At 38.5% G+C, this 24,977-nt stretch overlaps 1 protein-coding gene across 1 annotated transcript; it reads left to right on the top strand.

Annotated features, from left to right (window-relative positions):
- The first annotated feature begins 1,809 nt into the window (after nucleotides 1-1,809).
- LOC127045627 (cytosolic non-specific dipeptidase-like) lies at nucleotides 1,810-24,899 on the top strand. The gene is made up of 12 exons (XM_050941891.1): nucleotides 1,810-1,872; nucleotides 5,511-5,618; nucleotides 9,020-9,163; nucleotides 10,055-10,217; nucleotides 11,674-11,756; nucleotides 11,849-12,046; nucleotides 15,873-15,957; nucleotides 18,699-18,859; nucleotides 20,239-20,403; nucleotides 21,290-21,431; nucleotides 22,174-22,321; nucleotides 24,117-24,899. Exons 1-12 carry the CDS (start codon nucleotides 1,834-1,836, stop codon nucleotides 24,178-24,180), a joined length of 1,500 nt encoding a protein of 499 aa, XP_050797848.1. The 5' UTR covers nucleotides 1,810-1,833; the 3' UTR covers nucleotides 24,181-24,899.
- The last annotated feature ends 78 nt before the right edge of the window (nucleotides 24,900-24,977 follow it).

The following is a 24,977-nucleotide window of genomic DNA, read 5'->3' as shown; positions in this document are numbered from 1 at the left end:
ATTATGATCATTTGCTCAGCACTAATCTTGGTGTCTTCTATGGTATTTAAAAGAACCCCTTTGCCTAAAATACTGAGAGTCACATGCCTGTCTTGGCAGTAAGAGATAACTAGTAAGAGCTGGCCTGCCATTTCTTGTTTACCTAAACTAAATATTTGTATTAACTTCTGGGATAAAATTACTAGGCACTCAACAATTCCTTCCTCCCACTCCACCCCATTTGCTCTCTGTCTTAAACTTTCAATTTAGAATAGATTCTTAGGCCAGGGTTGCTTCCTGGGAACCAGGCTGGGCTGCGATTCCCTTAACAGGTGTTTGCTTGCATGCCGTTTGTGACTCACTCTGATCTAGGAGTGGAATGTATAATGTGAATAAACAGAATTACACTAAGAAAATGTGCAGACACTATGTCACTGTTTTCCAACAGGAAACTTACTTGCAAGACCAGAACATCTGCTACTGCTCAACAGAGGGGCAACAGTATTATACCCATTTCATAGATGAGTAAATGAAAGGACAGAATTGTTAGTGAAGTGACGTGCCCAAGGTACCAGTGTAAATTGGTAGCACAGCTTAGAATAGAACTCTAACTAGTACTGAGCTCTAACCATCCAATCACACTTCCTCATTCAGTTTTCCTTTAGGACTTGCTGAAGTTTGAAATTCTGTGTATTCTCTCTCCAGTCCCTTTAGCAGATCACTGAGTTCTCTAACCCAGTGGAGTTGGGGCTGGGCGAAGACAATAAAAATCATTTAGTCCTGCTGATATTTTCCTCTCCCTGTGTATGCCTAAAATGCAGCTAAGTTCCTCAAACCCTTTTGATTTCATTATAACTTCTACATATCTTTACAAGTCTTTAATCTCCCTCAGCAGCAGAGTTTTCTGCTCTTCTCTTTAGCTGGCATGTTCAGGCTTTTCAATGTGTTTCTGTCATATCTGTAATTTAAAGCAGTTAAAGAGCCTTTAATTTCATATGTTTATACTGGCAAATAAGGGCGGCTCTAGACGTTTCACCTCCCCAAGCACGGCGTCATGCCACGGGGGGCGCTCTGCTGCTCGCCGGTCCCGCGGCTCCAGTGGACCTCCCGGCAGAGTGCCCCCCGCGGCGTGCCACCCCAAGCACGTGCTTGGCGTGCTGGGGCCTGGAGCCGCCCCTGCTGGCAAAGCCCTTTGAGATGCATTCACTGCTTGCAGCATTTCTCCAAAGTCAGCTTTTCCTGTGCTGTTTGTTTTTCTTCATCCTCTGCAACCTGTGGAGCTCTGTGCTGGATTGCTGTAAGTTTAGGCTAATTGCATTGGCAACCACCTAAGGCCAGAACCTAAACAATCATTTCACATGTGAGAATTTATTCATGATTATTTTTAACCAACTTAGTGGGGAGAAAGAACTTCCTGCCACAAGACTCACGTGAAATAATTGTGTAAAATATTATAATATGGTTACATATCCTAATAAAAATGTTCTCTGTATAGTAAGTCCAGAGAGCTGAAGAAAGGAAACACCTTTTCCTAATCTGTCTCAAATGAACCATAAGAATTGGGGTTTAGAGGAGAGATGTATTCCCTGGGTAAGCTGGTATTAGTCAAGCAAAAAATTAATACTATTATCTCCAAATTGATCATGGCAGCCTAGGTATTCTGAATCTAAGTAAATCTGACAGATATCGTTAACAAAATATTTGGAGAGACTAAATAACAGTAAACAAGAGAGAAAGGGGGTGGGAATGGGTTATTGGATAAGAGTCAGCTGGAACCACCCCACTGAGATAAAAGGAAGTCAACACAGCTCAGACTGTTACCCTGTTATGACCACCTCTAACACCAAGGCACTAATGAGACAATTTTGGAAGCTGCTCCATTTCACAGCCATGGTAAAACATTTCCTGGTTCATTTTTATACTTTCTTGTTGTTGTTATGTTGCACGAGATAATTATTCTACAGCCTAAAGAGACTTTGAGCATTTTTGAAAAATCACGATATTTAGATGCCAGGAGGGTATTCTGTTTGGGGAGCCCCAGGGCACAGGAAGAGGATGTAAGAGAGAGTCAGGCATTTTGCGTTTACTTACAAATGTCCTGTGTGGGTATGTGTGCTTATATAAATATATGTAAAGAGTGTGATAACACTGCAGTTTTGGCAAACATTGAAGCGCTATCATTAAAAGCAGAGAAAAATAAAGGAGAGAACTGGATTGGCAAAGAGCAAAATGACTTCAAAGGAGTTTAGGGAGGGATTAAAGCGAATTTTAAAAGGCTTAATTGACTTAAAACATTTTATAGAGAATTAAAAGAATTCCAGACTTCCTAGGTTAAAAGCAATTGATCATAAACCTAGAGAAACTTCAGCTCTTCAAGGACCCAGTCTTGTTCCCACTAAAGAATCAATGGAAAATTTTGTCATTTTCTGGCATCAGAATTTGGCACCGTTTATGGAAATTTCAACAAGAAAAGTTCTTTATTTCTGCTAGGAAAAAAAGAAGAGTGAGCACAACCACTGAAGCAAAATTAAAAAGTAATAGTAATTTATATAATACCAGTGCTTACATCACACTTTTCATCACTGATTTCAAAGTGTTTTACAAAGGAAAGTAAATGACCAGTCTAAGCCATACCATGCTGAGTATGTATTAACCTTAAAGGATATCTTCTGATTCCCCCTTTTCACAATTTTCAGAGGTCTTGATTGTTTACTTTTTTAAAAGCCAAATCCTGATCCCAGCCAAGTCAATTGCAAAACTCTGATTGAATCATAGAATCATAGGACTGGAAGGGACCTCGAGAGGTCATCTAGTCCAGTCCACTTCACTCAAGGCAGGATGAAGCATTATCTAGACCATCCCTGACAGGTGTTTTTCTAACCTACTCTGAAAAATGATGGAGACTCAACAACCTTCCTAGGCAATTTATTCCAGTGCTTAACCACCCTGACAGTTAGGAATTTTTTCCTCATGTCAATCCTAAACCTTTCTTGCTGCAATTTAAGATCATTGTTTCTTGTCCTGTCCTCAGTGGTTAAAGAGAACAATTTATCACCCGCCTCTTTATAACAATCTTTTATGTACTTGAAGACTGTTATCACATCCCTCCTCAGTCTTCTCTTCTCCAGATTAAACAAACCCATTTTTTTCCAATCGTTCCTAATAGGTCATGTTTTCTAGCCCCTTAATCATTTTTGTTACACTCCTCTGGACTTTATTCAGTTTGTCCACATCTTTCCCAAAGTGTGGTGCCCAGAACTGGACACAATACTCCAGTTGAGGCCTAGCCAGTGCGGGGTAGAGTGGAAGAAATACTTCTCGTGTCTTGTTTACCACACTCCTGGTATTACATCCAAGAATGATGTTTGCTTTTTTTTTTTTTTTTGCAACAGTGTTACACTGTTGACTTATATTTAGCTTATGGTCCACTATGACCCCCAGATCCCTTTCTGCAGTACTCCTTCCTAGGCAGTCATTTCCCATTTTCTATGTGTGCAACTGATTGTTCCTTCTTATATGGAGTACTTTGCATTTGTCCTTATTGAATTTCATCCTATTTACTTGAGACCATTTCTCCAGTTTGTCCAGATCATTTTGAATGTTAATCCTATCCTCCAAAGCACTTGCAAACCCTCCCAGCTTGGTACCATCCGCAAACTTTATAAGTGTCCTCTCTAAACCATTGTCTAAATTATTGACGATATTGAACAGAACTAGACCCAGAACTGATTCCACTCGTTATGCCCTTCCAGCATGAGAAGTGGGAACACAATTTGGTACAGAGTGAAGAAGCCAAATGATGTTCAACTTCTCTGTCTCTTATTGATCTTGTAAATAGCACCAAGTGTGCAGACAGCATTTGAAAGAGCCGAACTAATGAGTCCCTTCCACTTACTCCAAGGTGCTGATAGTAGCTCAATAGCTTAGGTCCAATCTTCTCTATGCTTTTCATTTTGCATTAAATAAAGGCTGACTCTCGGGATTTGGCACAAATTACACATTTTGTAAACTTAAAAACAGCAACAAAATGCTTAGAGCTGAGCTGAAATGCTTCTTAATGAGATAAATAATACTGATCAGTAACTGAACTCATGTGGAGTGGAGTGGAAGAGGCAACAGGGAGATAGTAGTACCTTCCTGCATCACAGCCACCAGGCACTAGGGCAAGGTAGGGCTGCACAAGAGTGGCCCTAATTTATGCAACTGGCATAAGGCCCCTCAGGACTGTTCCTGAGCTCCTTTAAGGACCTCACCTCACTGGGAGATAGAGCATAGCTGGTTTCTTCCACACACACACTCCTTCCCCATCCTTTTAAAAATCACGATTGGATATTTTTCTAAAACATATGCTCTAGGTTACACAGGAATTATTTCAGGGAAGTTCTGTGGCCTGTGTTGTGCACTCCCAACATGCTCCCTGCCTCCCTCTTTTCCTTTATAAAGGAAGTGTTTGGGGAAAGCGGGTAGGAGATGGGAGACGCAGAAGGAAGTGGAGTTTTTCCTGGCACAGGGAGAATTCTCAGATGGCCATCTCTGGTGCATTACAGCTGTTTTGTGCCACTTAACTGAAGAATCTGGCTCTAATGTGTGTAGATTTTATGGGGCAGATTCTTGCCTGTACTCTGGCTTCCTTATATCAGTCTGCCAGTGCAAAGGGGCTGTAGAAATAGCAGGTCTGGTTGTATAGGGATTCCCTGAGCATGGGGGAAATCCCTGAATGAGGTAGGGTTACCATAGTAGTTCTTATACCACTCCCCATTCATAGCTCCCCGGCTTTGTAAAGCTCCTGGCTTCACCTTTATTCATCAGCTTTCAGAATGTCCTGAGTGCTCCTCTAAAGCATCCCCAGAACAGCAGCCCCACAAAGGTGCTATACATATGTTTTATCCTCTGAGGCTGAATACAGACCTAAAAATACAATATGTACTTTTTTAAAAAAAGCATACAGCATCTGAGCTTGTGGAGTGGGAATCGGAGATACTAATCGTTGTCATACTGGTCATTCCCATCCTCTACTAACCCAACATCTTTCCTTCTTTCTGCAGAATGTGTCAGCTGCTATCATCAGTTGAATGGAGCTGTGATGTTACAATGGTCACTTTAAAAGTTTCCCCATTTTGTTCCACCAGTCTAAGAAATACACCCAATACCTAAAACAGGTGATACCACTGTGTCATGGATCCACAGGATTAGTGCTGTACTCCTAGCTTTTGAATAGTCTCCAGGAGGAACAGCTTCAGTGTAGCCAGACCTCCAAGGGGTCCAACTCTGCCTTCAGGGGCTTCAGCATTCCTGTTTCACACTGTGAGCTCTGATTATTAAGGACCAAAAATGTAGCTAGAACTGGAATAACATGAAATAAATGTCTTCCTAAGTGTTTAAGCACTACCTGACACTGGTATTAACTAAGCTACCCAGGTCATTTTTTGCAATGGCAATATATCTTCCTGGAAGGACACAGATTAAGCATTGTATAAAGTCTGAGAATCAAAGGATAAACTTGTTTTAAACATTTCAGTTTTCTTTTACAGACTGCCCTGGTGCTTGCCATGTCGTTCATGTCACTTACTACAGCAGTATCTGTGCCTTTGGATCAAATATTTCAGTATATTGAAGAACATCAAGATGAATACGTGCAGGTAAAGCCCATTGCTGCACAGTAAGAATGTCTGCGATGTAAGTTTCTAGTCATATGAATTCTCAAAGTAGGTTAGACTTTTAAAAAAAAATACTAAAATGGTTCAATTAGTGATCATAGCATAGCCGGTATTTTACTTCTGGTCATAGTATTCTTTGCTCTTTTTGAATGAAAAGTGATATATACATGCAATGAATTATTTTTTGATAATATTTCATATGATTTTCATAAGAAAGTAGTAGCAATAATAATAAATACCTAGTTCTTGTATGGAGTTTTTCATCCATAGATCTCAAAGTGTTTTACAAAGGAGTAAGCAGACTTATATCAGTTTTCTGTTGCTTTCTGCTAATAAACTTTAGCTTTGTAAAAGTACTACATACAGGGCAATTATTATTTTAACAATAAATAGGATAAGTAATCAAAAAAGGCCAAAACCTCACCATTGGAGTTTTTAACCTAAGTAAGATATACAACATTTTTCCTAGGACCCAGAGTATTCCGTGCATCTATAATAACAGAATTTATCACAGAATGCACCCTTTGCCAAACCGTTACTATAGGGGTAGGCACTCTATGGCTCGTGTGCTGAAAGGCGGCACATGAGCTGATTTTCAGTGGCACTCACACTGCCCAGGTCCTGACCACCAGCCCAGGGGCTCTGCATTTTAATTTAATTTTAAATGAAGCTTCTTAAATGTTTTAAAAACCTTATTTACTTTACATACAACAATAGTTTAGTTATATATTATAGACTTATAGAAAGAGACCTTCTAAAAATGTTAAAATGTATTACTGGCACACAAAACCTTAAATTAGAGTGAATAAATGAAGACTCGGCACACCGCTTCTGAAAAGTTGCCGACCCCTGCGTTACTATAAGTTTGTGTTCTGGAATATAAGCTTTATATATTTATATATTGTTGTGCTCATGATTGTGAAGATAACCTTGAAAACCTGAGCTTTGCATAAAATGATTCAATGTTGTCTTCCTCACTCTGCAGAGAGCCTGAAACAATACCTCTGAATTGACCTGTTCATTTCCAGTAGCTGTTGACACGGAAGCCTAAAAAAGAAATTTTAAATGTTGAAATTAACTATTCTGCTACTCATTATTTTAACAGAAACATCCAGCTAAAGTTCCTCATCTAGTCCCTACCCAGCTACCAAAACTTATAGCTTCTCCCCTGATAACTTCTACTATGCAGCTATACACTGTGAATACAACAAAAGCATACCATATTGGTAACTGGAAATGTGGGGACAGTTTAAAATAAAGGAATTAAACATCAAAATAAATAACATAAGGGACACTGTACTGATTTAATAAATCATTTTCATATTTAATGTATTAGAAAGCTACATTTCAATGAACCTGCCATAAATTTACAGGTTAAATGTTAAAATATGACATCATAGGATTCCATGGTTGTAGATTCTTAGAGCCCACTTTTAAAACCCTAATTTACACTGAGTTAGTACCTTTCTACATAGGCATTTGCATTTATTTCAACAGAACAACTGGTGGAGCAAGTTACAACCCAACATGAATACATTGGCCAGAATTGGGCCCTCCTTGATTTCCATATGAAATGTGTTCAGTTTATAAATAAAAAGATTTTAAATAAATTTTTAATAAATGTCAGCCTTGCAAATTTGATCTGGAATCTCCAACTTAAGCTGAGTTCTTTCCTTCAACATATCATCTTCAGTGATAAAGATTCTGATGACAAATTTAGGCCATCACTGACCCCTATACATTCTCATTGTTTAGGAAATATGTCCCCAAGGACACCTGTGCAAAACCATTTCCTTCAATGGATTTGTTTAGGTGCAACTGTTTGGAATTTAACAAACAAACAATTCTACTGATGATGCACAAGAAGCAGTAGAATTCAGCTCTCTCTCAACTCCATTGGCTCTGCACTGCTATCAGTAGTGAAAAACAATAAAAACTTATTATTGCTGCTAACAACAACAAAGAAGACCCTAAGTACACATAAGGAGCAGATTTCTGGAGTAAGAAGGTGCTATTCATCCATAATCAATTTGCAGAGTAGAACCACGTTTCAGTTTCTTAGCTTTCTTAATTTGTTTAACCGACTTAGGTCCCAGTGCAGGAATGTTCTGCACAGGAGAGAGGACCCTGTATCCATGAAGAGCTCATTGCAGGATTCAGGCCGTAGTTGATATTTAAAAGCTATGTGAATGAGGATAGAACAATGAATGTGATTGTCAAGCTGTCTGGAGTGGCTCATGACCATGGGTGCCAGCCTCAGGGCAGACTGTCAGAAAGCAGGGCAGAAACCCCAAATTGGTTGTATGTTCTTCAATTAGATATCAACCAATCCAGTCTCAAATGCAAATTCCTAAAGCATTGTAACAGTCATATCATGGAGTCACAGACAGATGCTTGGCCATTCCAGTCTATCTTGATGCCCAGGCAAGCTGGACTATATGATAGATGGCTGTTTTACATCAAAGATCAAAAAATATTCAGGTTACTCCTAGTCCCAAAGGACCAGTCACTTACCCCTGGTAAATTGTACTCGTTTCTCAAACCAAAGACAATGTCTATAGCCAGTCCTGTAATAAACTAACTAAAGATTTATTAAGTAAGAAAAGAAATGAGAGTTATTTATGAGGTTAAAACAGGAAACATACACACAGAAATGAGTTACAGTCTTAGATTTTAAAAGATAATATAAGCTTCTATAATAAGCAGGTCTATATGTCCCTCAGGGCTGACCCATACCAAGCAGCATGGAGATCTCTTGCTGATGTTTAGGAATCTGTGCCACTCAGAGTCTAACCAGCATAAAGATCCAGTTCTCCATGTCAAGGATTTTTATCCCCTTCACCCCAGAATCCAAACGGATAGAACAAGTGTCGGTGCCTGGCTCCTCTTCATGTAGGTGGGGAGGGCAATCAACCAGGTCTTTGTCCTTTTGATGCCTTACAATGGCTCATCTGCTTTCTAAGGCCCTCTTGTCTGCTGGACCAGCACTTTACACTAATTAATGCTTCTTTTCCTGTTTGGTGAGTTACATAATTACAGAGGTTTACAATGAAAACACTCAATATAAATTTATACCACGGGAGACAGGCATTATAAGTAGGATTAACACATGCAGCATCCTACAAGCATTGTCTGAACATTAATCACATTCTTAAAACACTAATATCTACTTTAACTATACTAACACACCAGGAAGCCAGACTGGTTTCCAGGTCTGCATTTGTCAGTGTTCAGTTAAGGCCTAAGCCTCGGCATGAGCTGGCACCTGATCTGCCAGCATCACAGTGATATTTTCAGGTAACTTTCATTTCAGAGGGCTGTAGCATCTGCTTAGAGCAATACACTGCATGTAGATCATCACCTTCAATTTTCTTATCCTGCAGAGACTCAAAGATTGGGTGGCCATAGAAAGTGACTCCACTGACCCTGAAAAGAGACATCTGGTTATAAACATGATGCTTTTGGCAGAAGAAAGGATAAGAAAGTTAGGTGGAACAGTTGAGATGGTAGATCTGGACATGCAAGAGGTAATACATTTTCACTGTGTTTTCAGGATACAAATCTAAGTATCTATAACCAGCTTTTGTCTAGTGATATAACCATGTTATCTAAGTGCTGTACAAATTAAGTTGCACACCTATAAAATGGGTTACCACTGTAACTATAAGTATGGTTTTTCGTTGGCTTTTGCATCAAGAAGTAAAATGCAGACTACAAAAAAAAGCCTCATTTTATATACACAGGAACCAATAATGTAATCCTGGTGGATTAAGTGTCCAGAATTTAAAGGGCCATCATCAACTTTAAAATCACATTTACCAGGCAGGGGAGCCAGTGAGCTATGAAGATCCTTTCCTCCCCTTTTTCAGAGGTCCAGAAGAGGGGATGCCAGGAGACAACAGGAAACATAATTTCTGTTCCTGACCCCTGAGGCTTTGAAGAAGTAGAACTGGGTGTTGGTGGAAGTATCTGCCTCCTAGCACTAGAGCTTCCAGAACTTTTCCTTATCCCCTTAAATCCGAGGCACTGCACACACCAGTGATGTTTTTAATGTTATGTGACTGGAACCAGGACCAACCTCCTGCAACAAAATGGTTTGCATGTCCCTAAGACCATTTCTTATTTTGTGCTACAGCTAGCATTGTTACTCATTTGCTGCATATATAACCATTCACTGCTCCAGAAAATTATATATCCTTGCGTAATAGCCTTAGGATGTAGATTCTAGTCTGCTTCTATATAGCAGTCATTCTAAAATTCTTTTTACAGGGACAGAACTAAACAGAAGACATTCAAAAATCAAGACAAGTAGGATCAAAATCATCCCTGGTGCAAACTCCAGTGACTTCATCATCTATAAATGCATGTTTTGGAAGCCTCTGTCAATGTATATAATGAAAATATTTGATTTATTTTAGCTACCCAATGGAAACAAAATCTCTTTGCCACCAGTTATTCTGGCAAACATTGTAAAAGATCCAAAAAAGCCTACCGTTTGTTTTTATGGGCATATGGATGTGCAGCCGGCAAAAATTGAGGATGGATGGTCAACAGAGCCTTACATATTGACAGAGAAAAATGGTAAGTGCTTGAGCTGCTTGAAAGCTTTCAGCAACTGATTTAGCATGTATACAGTCAGACCCTTTATATTAAAGCAGCTTCCATACCTTGGAAGAAAAAGAGGAAGATCATTCAAATAACATAGAAACAAACAATTCTGTTCAGGTAAAATAGCAAACCTTCTGGGAAATGCCTTCCTTGTCTGTGAATAGATTTTCCACTAAAATCCTTTGAACTTTTTTTCCTTATATGCAAAAATAAGCACTTGACTTAAAAATACAGCTGCACGGAAGATCTTGCACCAAATTTAGATTGCATCTTGCACATATGCCTACACCAGAACTTGGAGCTGAAATTCTGAATCCACTGAAGCCATGGGAGTTTTGCTAATGACTTCAGTTACAGCCAGGATTTCACCTGAGGTGTCCAAATAGAGTACAACTTTTGTGCCTCACTACCAGTTCCTGTAAAATCCACAGAATCCATGCTCTGTTGTTCCTCCATGGCTAGAAAAGCAGGAGAATTCTGGGGTAGGAGGCATGGCTGAGACATTTAGCTCCCTTGATCAGCTATTATATTCCCCCATCACACTGCTTATGTTCCTTCTGAGTACTCTGTATTGATGGCTGTGCTGAAATTGTGGGCATTCCTGGTCTGATCAGAATAAGGGTGCAAAATCATATTGCTTTTGTACTATTATTTTCTGCCAGTTTTGGAAGGCAATGCTGAAGAGAACCTCACTTTAGCCCCTTCCATTCAGCTTGTTATAAAATTTCTCCTACTCAACTGTAAGCTAACAAAGAACTTTAATTAAACATGAGCATACAAAAGGAAGGATGTCCAATATAAACATTTACTACAAGTAAATATGGACTTTGCAATTATTACAGTACAAATCCAATAATGGAATTTGGAGTAGCAAAGGTTGAGTACTCCAGCTACATTTTGAACATCAGGGGGATAGCTAGTCCTGGCTTCAGGAGACCTTGTTATTCAAATAACCTACAGACCACTTAGAGCTCTGCGTAGGTTTTCTACAGACCACGTAGAGCTCTGCATTACATATACAACCTGTCAAAACACTATTTTAGTTGTGTGCAAGATCATAAATAGAAGGAGGAAATACTATGGCATTTTAAAAGATTTTATATTTATTAATAGTTTAAAGAGTAATTCTATTTTAAAAACTGATTCAGTAAAATATTGCATCCTGGGCAATATATTTATTGTGTCTCAGTGATTTCCACATCAGATCTGGTCAGCTTACAAGTAAAAAGATAATTTTCTAAAGGCCATCCTGGCAAATTCATCCTGAGCTCTAGCTGGTTTCTGTCCTACTTGTTCAGTGCACAATGATGAGTAATAAAATTTCTACAGCTCAACTATGGCTCTGTTACCTGTGCAACATCACTGTCTGCACTTGCCTAATGAACTAACTTTATTAGTTATCACAATCTCATTCTATTTTGTTTTCAAGGCAATCTCTACGGACGAGGTGCATCTGATGACAAAGGACAAGTTCTGGCTGTGCTGAATGCAATTGAAGCATTTCAAAAACATGCATGTGACTTTTTCTTCCTTTATCAATAAGTTTGCTATTTGCAACTAGTTAACCAATTGCTTATGAATCTTTTTGAAACATTTCCTTATAGGAACTTCCTGTTAATGTAAAGATTCTGCTTGAAGGTATGGAAGAAGTAGGGTCCATTGGGCTAAATACGCTAGTTAAACAGAGAAATAGTACATTTTTTTCTGATGTTGATTACATTGTGATCACTGACTCTGCATGGCTCAGCAACAAACCTGGTATTACATATGGGACAAGAGGAATCTGCTACTTCTTTGTTGAGGTATTGTGCAAAAAGAAGCATGATCTTATACTCTCGTTAACTGAATATTACCTGAGTATTTATCAAGTGGCTTTATATTTATCCAGGTCCAAACACTACTAGCCCTACCAAATATATAAACTCACAGGGTTAAAGGTAGATATAGGATTATACAGTGATTCCATCTCTGTTATATATGGTAGTAATTTTAAGGCTGAACTAAAGGAATCACCACTTTCTAGTACTGGTAGATAGAAATAACAATAGGAAGTTCACATATAAGCACATTATGGGTAAAATTATCCTTTCAGTTGTACCAATGCAACCTCACTGAAATTAACTAAGAGGAGAATTTGTCCCTCTATATATTCAAAGGGCTTTACAAAATATTAGCTAATGAATTAAGGATTTCCTGTACACGCCAGTCTCCAAGGAATTTATCTGGGATCATGAAATACATGGGATTTAAGGTTGCATGCAGAGATTTATCATTGGTATGGCTAGTGGCCTATCATGATAAATTATAACAAAAAGTCATAGTCTGATAGCAGGGAGAGGGGAAAAGGCAGAAGTCATGAATTTATAATGACAAATGACAAAAAATAGGCCACACTATTTTAATCAAAATATCTTCTATTTTCTATAAAAACTACTTCATTCTCTATAATCAATTAGCTTAAAATGATTTAAAACTTCTATTCTCGTGCCTCTTGGTTCAACAGCCATGCAGGAAGTTGGAAGTATAGCTCCTGCTTTATCTTTGTTGTGAGACTCAAGGGATTTGGGTCTTGGGGTCTGTACTCACCAGGGAATTGGTGGGAGGAAGAAGTCAAGGGGAGATCTGTGTGTTGGATTGCTAGCCTGACTTTGCATTCCCTCTGGGGGAATAGGAAAGTACTTTTTGTTTCCAGGATTGGGAACAGAGAGGGAGATTCACTCTGGCCACGTCCAGACTAGGAATTAAAATCGATTTTAGATACGCAACTTCAGCTACGAGAATAACGTAGCTGAAGTCGAATTTCTAAAATCGAGGTACTCACCAGTCTGGACGGCGCGGCATCGATGTCCGCGGCTCTCCGCGTCGATTCCGGAACTCCGTTCGGATTGATGGAGTTCCGGAATCGATGTAAGCGCGCTCGGGGATCGATACACCGCGTCCAGACTAGACGCGATATATCGATCCCCGAGCAATCGATTTTAACCCGCCGATGCCGCGGGTTAGTCTGGACGAGGGCTCTGTTTGGATTCACAGAGCTTGTGTCTGTGTATCTCTCCAGGAGCACCTGGAGGGGGGAAGGGAAAAAGGATTATTTCCCTTTGTTGTGAGACTCAAGGGATTTGGGTCTTGGGGTCCCCAGGGAAGGTTTTTCAGAGGGACCAGAGTGCCCCAAAACACTCTAATTTTTTTGGGTGGTGGCAGCAGGTACCAGGTCCAAGCTGGTAACTAAGCTTGGAGGTTTTCATGCTAACCCCCATATTTTGGACGCTAAGGTCCAAATCTGGGACTAAGGTTATTACATGGTCCCAGGGAAGTTTTTTCAGGGGGACCAGAGTGCCCCAAAACACTCTAATTTTTTGGGTGGTGGCAGCAAGTACCAGGTCCAAGCTGGTAACTAAGCTTGGAGGTTTTTCATGCTAACCCTCATATTTTGGACGCGAAGGTCCAAATCTGGGACTAAGGTTATCACATGCTGGAGTGCTTTGATTTGTATTCTTTTTGAATAAGGCTGTTTATTCAATATTCTTTTAAGCAATTGACCCTGTGTTGTATCATCTTAATACAGAGAGAACATTTGTACTTATTTTTCTTTCTTTTTATATAAAGCTTTCTTTTAAGACCTGTTGGAGTTTTTCTTTACTTCAGGGAAATTGAGTCTGTACTCACCAGGGAATTGGTGGGAGTAAGAAATCAAGGGGAGATTTGTGTGTTGGATCGCTAGCCTGATTTTGCATTCCCTCTGGGGGAATAGGAAAGTAATTTTTGTTTCCAGGATTGGGAACGGAGAGGGGGAGTCCCTCTGTGTAGTTTCACAGAGCTTGTGTCTGTGTATCTCTCCAGGTCTGGTCCCCCTGAAAAAACTTCCCTGGGACCATGACATAACCTTAGTCCCAGATTTGGACCTTAGCGTCCAAAATATGGGGGTTAGCATGAAAACCTCCAAGCTTAGCCACCAGCCTGGACCTGGTACCTGCTGCCACCACCCAAAAAATTAGAGTGTTTGGGCACTCTGGTCCCTCTGAAAAACCTTCCCTGGGGACCCCAAGACCCAAATCCCTTGAGTCTCACAACAAAGGGAAATAATCCTTTTTCCCTTCCCCCCTCCAGATGCTCCTGGAGAGATACACAGACATAAGCTCTGTGAAACTACACAGAGTGACTCCCCCTCTCTGTTTCCAGTCCTGGAAGCAAAAAGTACTTTCCTATTCCCCCAGAGGGAATGCAAAGTCAGGCTAGCAATCCAACACACAGATCTCCCCTTGACTTCTTCCTCCCACCAATTCCCTGGTGAGTACAGACTCAATTTCCCTGAAGTAAAGAAAAACTCCAACAGGTCTTAAAAGAAAGCTTTATATAAAAAGAAAGAAAAATACATACAAATGTTCTCTCTGTATTAGATGATACAACACAGGGTCAATTGCTTAAAAGAATATTGAATAAACAGCCTTATTCAAAAAGAATACCAATCAAAGCACTCCAGCACTTATATTCATGCAAATACCAAAGAAAAGAAACCATAGAACTTACTATCTGATCTCTTTGTCCTTACACTTAGAAACAGAAAATTAGAAAGTAGAGCTACTTCTCCAAAGCTCAGAGAAAGCAGGCAGGCAGACAAAATTTGCATGAATATAAGTGCTGGAGTGCTTTGATTTGTATTCTTTTGGAATAAGGCTGTTTATTCAATATTCTTTTAAGCAATTGACAATTACAATTACAATTACAGAACCAGTTTCTCCTCTCTTGGTTTTCACACCTCAACTGCTAGAACAGGGCCTCATCCTCCCTGATTGAACTGACCTCGTTATCTCTAGCTTGCTTGCTAGCACACATATATATACCTGCCCCTGGATATTTCCATTACATGCATCACCCACGAAAGCTCATGCTCCAAAACGTCTGTTAGTCTATAAGGTGCCACAGGATTCTTTGCTGCTTTTACAGATCCAGACTAACACGGCTACCCTCTGATGCTTTATCTTCTTCAGCACTGCTTCCCTGCCTCCACCTCTGCAAAAGGCAGTTAGGGCACCAGTGTTGTGCAGGCATCTCTCAGTATGTCCGCTTCCTAGCTATGTAAATGCCATAATGTTTTACTAAAAAGCCCAGAACTATTGTGCCATTTCATAGTAAGCCTGCCCCCAATGACAGGAAAATAAAAATGGAACTGGGCACATCACTTTTGTGCTGAAAGTTTCATCTCGATTTTCCAGAAAATATTTATTCTACAGTCCATGTGGAATAGCAGAAAAAATGAAAATGTCAGTTCTCATTTTTAATACCCAGCTTGTTTTTCAAAAATATGGCTCTCAAGATTGTCAGATTAGTCTGTCAGCATCAGAAGAAGTAAATGGATAATAGATTCTTTAATATTAAGTCAAATAAAAATGATTATTTAAAGAAAGGTGCATTAGCACATTTGGTTTTTTCCCACAGTGATGGAAAAGAGAACAAAATTGCAAGCAAAACAAAAAAACAATAGCATATAAATTGTGATAATATACCTAGAAATCCTGAAATGAAAATGACCATAGACTTTTCCTGTGGAATTAAACTGAAAGCTTACACAGCCTTCTCCATGGCTTGTAAAGGAAGTATCAAGTGTGTTCATCTATTCTATTTTTGCAGATAGAATGTGCTAAACGAGACTTACATTCAGGGGGCTTTGGAGGAATATTACATGAAGCAATGAATGACTTAATATTTCTGTTAAGTAAGTATTGCTTTAATTATCTATGAATAAATGTCATGTTCCAGGTCTGTCATGTTCCATTTCAAAGCATATCAGGTATTGTTCTGACTCCCACTAACTAAAAGCACAGGAATATAAAAACATGAATTACATGTACTGGGCCTGGTACTGACGTTGTTACTCAGACAAAATTGCTATTAATTCTCATGAGACTTTTTCTTAGTAAGGACTAAGTAAAGAAGCCTTCTGGTTTGGATCCATTGTATGCATAATTGCAAGTGCTGCAGCATTTCATCCAATGGTGTAATTTATTTTAATTATATAGGGCCAAGTTAATTTAAATGGGCAATTCAAAAAAAAAAAGGAATAACTCTGTTTACTTTAATGTGTTTGTTAACATTGCAACCCCAATTCTGTTTGTTTCATGTACCATGTATTGGATAATAACATGAAAGGATTCTGTGTTGTTAAACTATACTGGATCTTTATTATAGCAACTATTTACACAGGTGCTGCAACTGCAGCTAGCATTCAAACTATGCGCAGACTAACAGACTTCCTGGTGTCTCCTCCAAACTCTTTCCTCCTGCAACTTATGCTCCTCCCTCCAAGTTCCATGGGGTTTGCTACACGGTTTCTTACAGTATGTGGTGTTTTAACTACTTTAATGCAGTTTTGAGGTTGAGATTTTAATCAAATGAAGAGTATCTTTGTCAGTTAATAATTCACTCCAGAAAGAAATTGTGCCATCCAAAAGCAACAGGCCTAGCTCGCAAGCCAGGTGTGAAAGCAGCTCTCGTTTTAGTTATAGGTAAACCTAAGTTTAGTCCAAAGGTTATAGCTTTTAAATAAAAGCATTAATCTCCAAAGGGAGAAGGGCAGAGGTTTTAGGTGAATTTGGTGGAAAATGAATAAAGCAAAGAGATGCTCCAAATAGGAGATAATATGCAGTACAAGGACATTGAGCAATTAAAGTAATAAGACTACTGCACCAGAGTTTGTGGCCACCCATCTAAGAACTAATCAGGCTGCAATCTGTTAGCTTTAAATGTGGAAGAAGATTAGGTTTATTTGCCCTGGTCTGAACTTTCTTTTTATGTATCTGGCCACTGCTTTTTCAGTTGCAACCTACTTTGACTCCCATTATTTATTCACCTCAGGGTACATTATTTAGGTTTTTTTCTAGCAATATTTCATAAAGTTCTGTGCAAGTAAGTTGAAAAGTTAAGGAGGGATATTGTTGTAAGAAAATGGTGATGAACAATGCTCATCCTGAGTAAAAGCTCCTAAGTTTATGAGTCTAATCTCTGTGGCTGATCGCTGTAGAACGTTTTTAATGTGTCTATCACAACAGTATATAAGGTAACAGTATGTGCACCAGGTGTGCAAATTTACGTATCTACATACATACATTTTCTCCTACATACATATATTGTCCACACTGTTAATTTATTTGTGCTAAAACAGAAACACCCAACTGTAGTTATTCAATTTTAATGCTGATACTGATTAACAATACAATGTAAGTTTTCAAAGTTTGATGTACAACACCTTGCAACTTTTTTTCCTCCATTGGGTTTCTAAGAGCCTCATGGATATTGACTGCCCTGATCCTTCTCCTCTTCTACTCCCTCTCCCGCATAATTCTCTCTTCAGGAGGACTTTTCCTCCAGAAGTCTGATTTATCTGGACTTTGTCAGCTGCATCTAAACTACAAGCTAGGGGTGTTATTCCCCTGCTTGTGTGCATATAGTCTCACGCTAGATCTAAGCTAGCGTGAGTATAAATAGCACTGAACCTGAGGTTCAACAGGTGGTGGCCAGGGCAGGGCCGGCTCCAGACACCAGCGAAGGAAGCAGGTGCCTGGGGCGGCCAATACAAAGGGGGAGCACTCCATCCATTAGTGGGGCAGCATGTCCAGGTCTTCGGCAGAAATTCAGCAGCGGGTCCCTCAGTCCCTCTCTTCCTCTTTGAGCTGCCGCGGAAGTGCTGCCAGAGAGGGAGTGAAGGACCCACTGCCAAAATGCCGCCGAAGAATGGGGCAGCATGATTGAGCTGCTGCCGAAGTGCCACTAATCGGCTTTTTTTTTTTTTTTTTTTTTTTTGCTGCTTGGGGAGCAGAAAGCCTGGAGCCAGCCCTGGGCTAAGGTAGCGGCAGCAGCAGCACAGGCACAAGTAACCACAGAGGAGGCATAGCTGAGCTGTGCTGAGTACTTACTCCGTAGTTTCGGGTGAGTAAACATATAGCACAACAGCTCAGCTGTGCCTCCGTGACTCCACTGTTATTTATACTTGGGCTTGCTCGCTGAGAGGTAATGTGAGTATGTGTACAACAGCAGGGAATTCATACCCTTGGCTCACAGTGTAAGCTTAGTCCATGTATCCACAAGAGGGGTCACACATTACTTTCTGTCTCAGGAAAAAGTGTGGTGCCTTTCAAATCTCTGCTCCCAAAGACATTTTAGGACTCAAATTTGTATCTCCCATATGCCAGTGCCTTGAGTTGCCACTAAATCACAGCTGTAAATGGTTAATTGTTAAACAAATACTTATATTAGGCTCAGAAAACTCCAGAGCTTGAAAACTGCAATTATAAGTGACATTAAAATATAACAGTAAGGTCAATATTAAACATGAAAACCATCTCTGCAGAGTTTTTACAGACACTTTTTTGGTGCAGATTTCTGTCGTCTCTGCAGTGTTTATTAGACATGAACCTTCTTTTTCTAGACCAATTAAAATTCATTTGGATTTTTCTCTAGACACTCTGGTAGATTCCTCTGGTCATATCCTGATCCCTGGAATTTATGACGCAGTAGCTCCTCTCACTGAAAAAGAAAAGAAACTCTATGAAGGAATTGAATATGACCTGGACCAGATTATGGCCAAATATGGATTAGAAGAGTTTCGTAACAAAACTAAGGTATATGTTACATTTATTTTTGTATTGGTATAGAATTTTCCTTTATTGGTTTCAGGCTTCTCAGTTGGAATAATAAATCACAGTCATTTCTGAAGTCAATGGGGTTCTTTCCATTGACTTCAATGGGCTTTGAATCAGGCCCTAAAATCAGGGGTTCCTTCAAATCTCTCCTCATTCTCACCGGTGCAGGGACCCCATGTGTGTTACTTGTCTTAGATTTTAGCAAGCTCTTTAGGACAGGGACAACTACTTCTATATGTATCACTAACACAATGGGACCCAATCAAGATTAGGCCATTTGGACAACACAGCAATATAAATATTAATATTGGTCAAGAACGACTTTTCCTTTGTGATAGGATCACAGATTGCCAGAATTCTATCAACAAAATTCTGCTCCGGGTTGAATAGGTACTTCAGTGGAGGTTTCACTCATATAACTGAGTGCAGAATTTGGCCCAAGCAAGAAATCTTTTATTTGCTAATACACCTACCTCTTGGAAAAACCTGCATAATCCTTATAATACCCACTGCAAAAGTGACATCTTTGTCAGCAAGGAGATAAATGGTCATGCTCTGTGGCTAACATGGAGTAAGGATTTTGGTATCCCAATATATAAAACTATGGTCTATCTATAAAATAATATATAAAATAATATATAAAACTATTGAAGACTGTGACTCATCTAACAAAAAACTCACCTAAAGATTGGACCCTCCTAAAAATACATTTATTAACTAAAATATTGGTCACTGTTCTATTTTTAATGCCACTTACATTTTTCTTCCAGTTGGCATATGCAACATCCATTATCGCTCATGGAAGTTGTGAGCCCATATCACAAGGAAAATACACTGATTGGTATAAAATCTGTATTTCACATGGTGTGGTTTGTTCTGAATGCTTATGACTGATCTGATATCATGCAAAGCACCTTAAATCTGGAAGCTAAGATACCTACAGATCTAATATTTATATCTGAGATACTCTACTTTCACTGTCTTGATTTGTGGGCTTGAGAAAGATGAATCCTATGCACGTCTATAATGGCAATACTATAAATGCTTGAAAGCTGGATATTTTATATGTAACAGATATTATGGTGTAATAAATGGATCTCTTTAATTTTGTTACAATGAGTTATCTTTAAGAAAAAACAAGCCGTGGAAGATTTGGCACAATCTCTAGGCAGATTTATATATAGCACACTTACATACACAAAGAGAGGTTTCATGTGGAAATAATAATACTGAGACTGCTTGCGTAAGAATCATGTATGCAATCTGTTATTGTGAAGTAACATGAAGTGCTAGCTAATTACAGATTATTGTTTAATGCCTCTTCTGCTTTAATATATTTACATTTTTTACATCTTCAGGAAGAATTATTAATGCAAAGATCACGCTATCCATCTCTTTCCATCCATGGAATCGAAGGAGCTTTTTCTGCACCTGGAGCTAAGACTGTGATCCCTGCAAAAGTAACTGGAAAGTTTTCAATAAGGCTGGTGCCGAACATGGAGCCTTCTGTAGTAGAGAAACAGGTAGGATGGTGGATGCCTCCTTTTTTAATTCCTCCTATACCTGTTTATTGCATTCATCCACTTCAAAATGAATGAGTTCTGCACCTGTGACGCTTAGCGGCAAGTTGTTTCTTGGCTACATTTTTGATAGTCTGTCCCCTCCCGAGCTGCACTTTGTACTGCTTGGTTGTAGCTGAGGATCTGAGTTTCTGCTATATAAGAAGAAACTAATATAGGGGCACGTATGTCTCCAGGAAGAAATATGATAAAGAACATGTTAAAAATGTCATACTACAGTTTCACTATCTATAATGTACCTATCTCAACAACAGAATCTGGATGTAAATAATATGCAGTCACTCCATATTCCTTTGGCTGCAAATCCAAAAGCATCTATCATTTTCCAAAATCAAATACAAATGACAACCATCAGATTCTGACAAAACTATGGTTTGGTCCCAGGGTTAATCAATCTTCACTTACTTCTGAATAGGTCCATTGACAGCACCAACAAATGAAGATCTCTGCATCAGCCAGTATAGGAGTAGAGGGTTGACAGTAACAGAAAACCAATATGACTGGAACTTTCTTCCCACACTGTCAACATTTCACATTCATTATGTGTCCAAGCAGTGAGATCTTGAATGTGCGGTGTTGTTGTAGCTGTGTCGGTCCCAGAGTATTAGAGAGACAAGGTGGGGAGAGGTAATATCTTTTATTGGACCAAATTCTGTTGTTCGTCCAGTAGAAGATATTACTTCACCCACCTTGTCTCTGTAACATTTTGAGCATGGCAGTTGTGCCTCTGACAAGTCAGAGTTTTAAACAAACGCACACACAGATGGTTTTTTTCTCTATGTAATGAATTAAATAAATATTTTCGTGTCACTACAATTATTTTTTTTAGGTGACTGACTATTTGAACAAGAAATTTACTGAACTGAACAGTCCTAACAGCATTAAAGTAACCAGTGACACAGGATCAAAGCCCTGGCTGTCTGACATAAATGAACCTCAGTATTTGGCTGCAAGGAAAGCAATTAAAAGAGGTTTGGCTGTTTTATAATATGTGGATTATTTGATAGACAACTATGTCATCTTTTGAAAGTATTATCCATAGAAATGAAACCAGGTTATTTTCCTTATTCTGTCTGCACATAATCTTATTGTCCACACAGCTTTCTAATATTGATATATTTGTATAGAATTGCACTTTCATACATAACAGCTTTTATTGTTTGTTGATACGAGGTTGATTTGCAAGCAATATTAATGTACATTGTTAAGATTTTACTACACTGATGATCACAAATATTACACACAGATGTGTCATTCATTGCTCTTACCATTTTTCAGCTCCTGCTGTAACTTGTCTTCAGATGAATACTATTTATGGTTAAGGGACAGATCCCTGTGCCCATGTAGAATAACATTGGCTTCAGCACTCCAAGTGGGTGTAAGGCTCCATTGTAAAGTCATTTGTAGGAACAGGAACTTTAGATAGTGAATACAGCCCACAGAACACACAAGTATGGGCATGGGTGAATTCTAATACTTTGAATCCAAGCTTAACAACACCCGATCATAACAGCTTTTTTAGCGGAAAAAGGAAATATCTTTAAGAAGTCCCCATAAGTCTCCCCATCCAGCCCCTCCAACAAAAAATGTAGAAAACAAGTTTATAACCAAATAATGCCTTTAGTTATTCAAATATAAAAGCAGGAAAGATAGTTCATGAAGCTTGTAGAAATTGATTTTTTTTATAAAGCTTATGTTATCTTCACTCCCTAGTGTTTGGAAAAGAGGCTGACATGATCCGTGCAGGTGGAACAATTCCAATTGCCACACATTTTCAGGAGGTGACTAGAAAGAGTATAATGTTACTAGGAATAGGAGGACCTGACGATGCTTCCCATGGGCAAGATGAAAAGATCAGCAGGTATTTTTTACTCATTTTCTTAAAAATCATAAACATGTTAATTTAGAAGAAATGTGGAGTTTTAAAGTGTTAATATAATTTCAGAAGAAAAAATACACAATACTGTAACAAATAAAAAAAAACCCACCTTGAATTTACATCACTTTTTCAAATGTACATTTAGAACTCCCAGAAGTAATTTTGAAAAAGTGGTGTAAATGCAGGCTCCTCACCTCAAATGCTGCTATTTTCCCTTCTCAAAAACCTGTACTCAACTAACACCCTGCAACATATTTGGATTTTTAGGAATTAGTCATTTGAAAACATTCAAGTTGAAGAGCTCCTTTAAGTAATCCAGTTGGTTAAAATGTGTGTGCCTTCACCCGGATGCTTTCTTTCCTAGTTTTCTATGTCCTTGATTCACTTCAACACTTGTATTGCAGTTCTAATGACTGACAGTAGTCAAATTAACTGAAGTTGGCAGCTTTTAACACAATATCGGTGCATTTGGTTGTTTATGGTTTCTTGCATTAACTACTGAGAAGCAGTTTGATAAAAGATGCATGAGGGGATAGCCTGTGAACGTTTTGTTTTAGTGAAACTATAATTAATACTTGTATATCATACATACAGCCACTGGAAAGTAAACATAGTGAATAATTTGAAGCTAAAAAGGAGGGACACACTTTAATTAAATAAAAATCCACCTCCAAGGAATCTATTGCAAGTTTTATTTTGATGCTGAACAATAGTTACATAAAAATGAAATACTTCTCTTATTTGGAATTTGAGCACAACCTGCAGCTTCTGTTCAAGTGGCTGAGGTAAAACAAAGGGTCAAATTCATTCCTCAAATCAGTGTGTGCGTGTGACTCCCATTACCTTCCCTAGGAGTTCCATGACTATAACCAAGGGTATAATTTAGGGCTCAGTTCTGCAAACACATTACTTGAATAATTGTAGTCATGTGAGTAGTACCAATGATTTCAGTTAAACATGTGTATTTTCACAGGATAGGGCGTGAGCCAAAGCCAGTTGATATCAATAAGAGTCTTTCCATGGACTTCAGAGGGCTTTGGATCAAGTTCTTAGGGTAAAATTTTCAAAAGGTGCTTAGGTATCTATAGATGCAGATAGGTGTCTGTAGATGCCCAAATACCTTTAAACATCTGGTCCTAAGTGATTTAGGAGCCTAATTCTAATTTTCTTGACTTTCAATGAGATTTATACTGCTAAGTCATTTTTGAAAATAGGACTTAGACATCTAAGTCACTTTGGCCTTGCAACACTGAGCAGAGCAGGGTCTAAATACCTTTAAAAATGTGGGACAAGGCTCCTGAGTCATTTAGGCACTTTTGATTTTCTCGTGATCCTTAGTTATTTTGTGTGACATGATAGTTAATTATTCAACCTTAAATAGCAATCAAAATTAAAGGCACAATAGTCAATATATTTATTTGACTACCTAAGTCATGACATCGTATGCATAAAAATTCATAGATTTTCAGGCCAGAAGGGACAATAGTGATTATCTTGTCTGACCTTCTGTATAACACAGGCCATAGTAATTCCTGCAACAAGCCCAATCACATTGTTGAACTTCAGCATAGTTTTCAGAAAAGCATTCAATCTTGATTAAAAGTGATGGAAAAGTCTATCACACATTCCTTGGTAAGTTTTTATGAAGATTGTCTTTACTGTTAAAAATTTGTTTCTTATTATCATTTATTTCCATGCGAGACAGTATGTGAGTATATCTGAAGAACTCCTATGTTGTGTACAGTGAAATTATACTGTTGCCTCTGTTTTCTTTTAGGTACAATTTCATTGAGGGAACAAAACTATATGCAGCTTTCCTTCAAGAACTTGCTACTGTCTAAAGAAAAAAGGATATGGCTTAGTAAACCTTTATAACTATCTATATTTGCTTGTTGGATAAGCACATATTACAGAACATATTGGATTATCCTGAGTTCTTTTTTTCAAAATTTTAATCTTAGTTTTAAAAAAGAAATTGAACATGAAAAAACGAACACAAAATATCTGATAAAGAATGCAGTACATATCACTATTATCCCTTTTATATTGCTTCAAAACGAGATTACTATACATGAGAAAATAATTTACCTTTTCTTAGTAATAGCAATGACTTTTTTTTTTTGAGAAATAGCATTGGACTCAAATGGAATGCTTAATCTCAGATGCTGATCTACTAACTGAACAGAACCTTCATTTTTCTGAGATTTTTTAATGTAGCCCTTACTGAACTTGTCTTTGATTGATGAGCTTAGCCCAAGTAGCTTAAACAAATACGTATTTTGTATTTAAAATGGTATATTAAACCATTAACTTTATAACATGGCTAAAAGATAAATTTACGTACATACCCTTAGGATGGGATTAAGGGAGTTGATTATGCCAGACCTCAAGGATATACACTCATTCAGCAGTACACCAAGCTATCCACTTTAGGATTATTGACTTAGTATATAATGTTTAGCATAAAAACCTAGGTCAAAAAAAAATTTCTCATCCTGTGGTGCCTCTGTCCAGAAGTTCTGGTCCGTATGAATTTGTTTGCTATCACTTTCTCTGTTTAATAAAGACCAAAGGAGCAAATTTTTTGGTTGATTCCTCAGCTGTGAAATGTCCTCCCATCTGATGTTCACCGGTGTCA

Source organism: Gopherus flavomarginatus, chromosome 2 (genome assembly GCF_025201925.1).
Source record: "Gopherus flavomarginatus isolate rGopFla2 chromosome 2, rGopFla2.mat.asm, whole genome shotgun sequence".
NCBI classification, from domain to species: Eukaryota; Metazoa; Chordata; order Testudines; family Testudinidae; genus Gopherus; species Gopherus flavomarginatus.
This window is presented reverse-complemented; position numbering and strand designations above follow the sequence as displayed.

Excerpts from the sequence above, each read along its gene's own strand:
- LOC127045627 (XM_050941891.1), top strand. The coding sequence starts at position 1,834 with ATGAGACAATTTTGGAAGCTGCTCCATTTCACAGCCATG. Across the intron at positions 10,218-11,673 it reads CATATTGACAGAGAAAAATG|GCAATCTCTACGGACGAGGT; the intron begins GTAAGTGCTTGA and ends TTTGTTTTCAAG. Across the intron at positions 22,322-24,116 it reads CAAGATGAAAAGATCAGCAG|GTACAATTTCATTGAGGGAA; the intron begins GTATTTTTTACT and ends GTTTTCTTTTAG.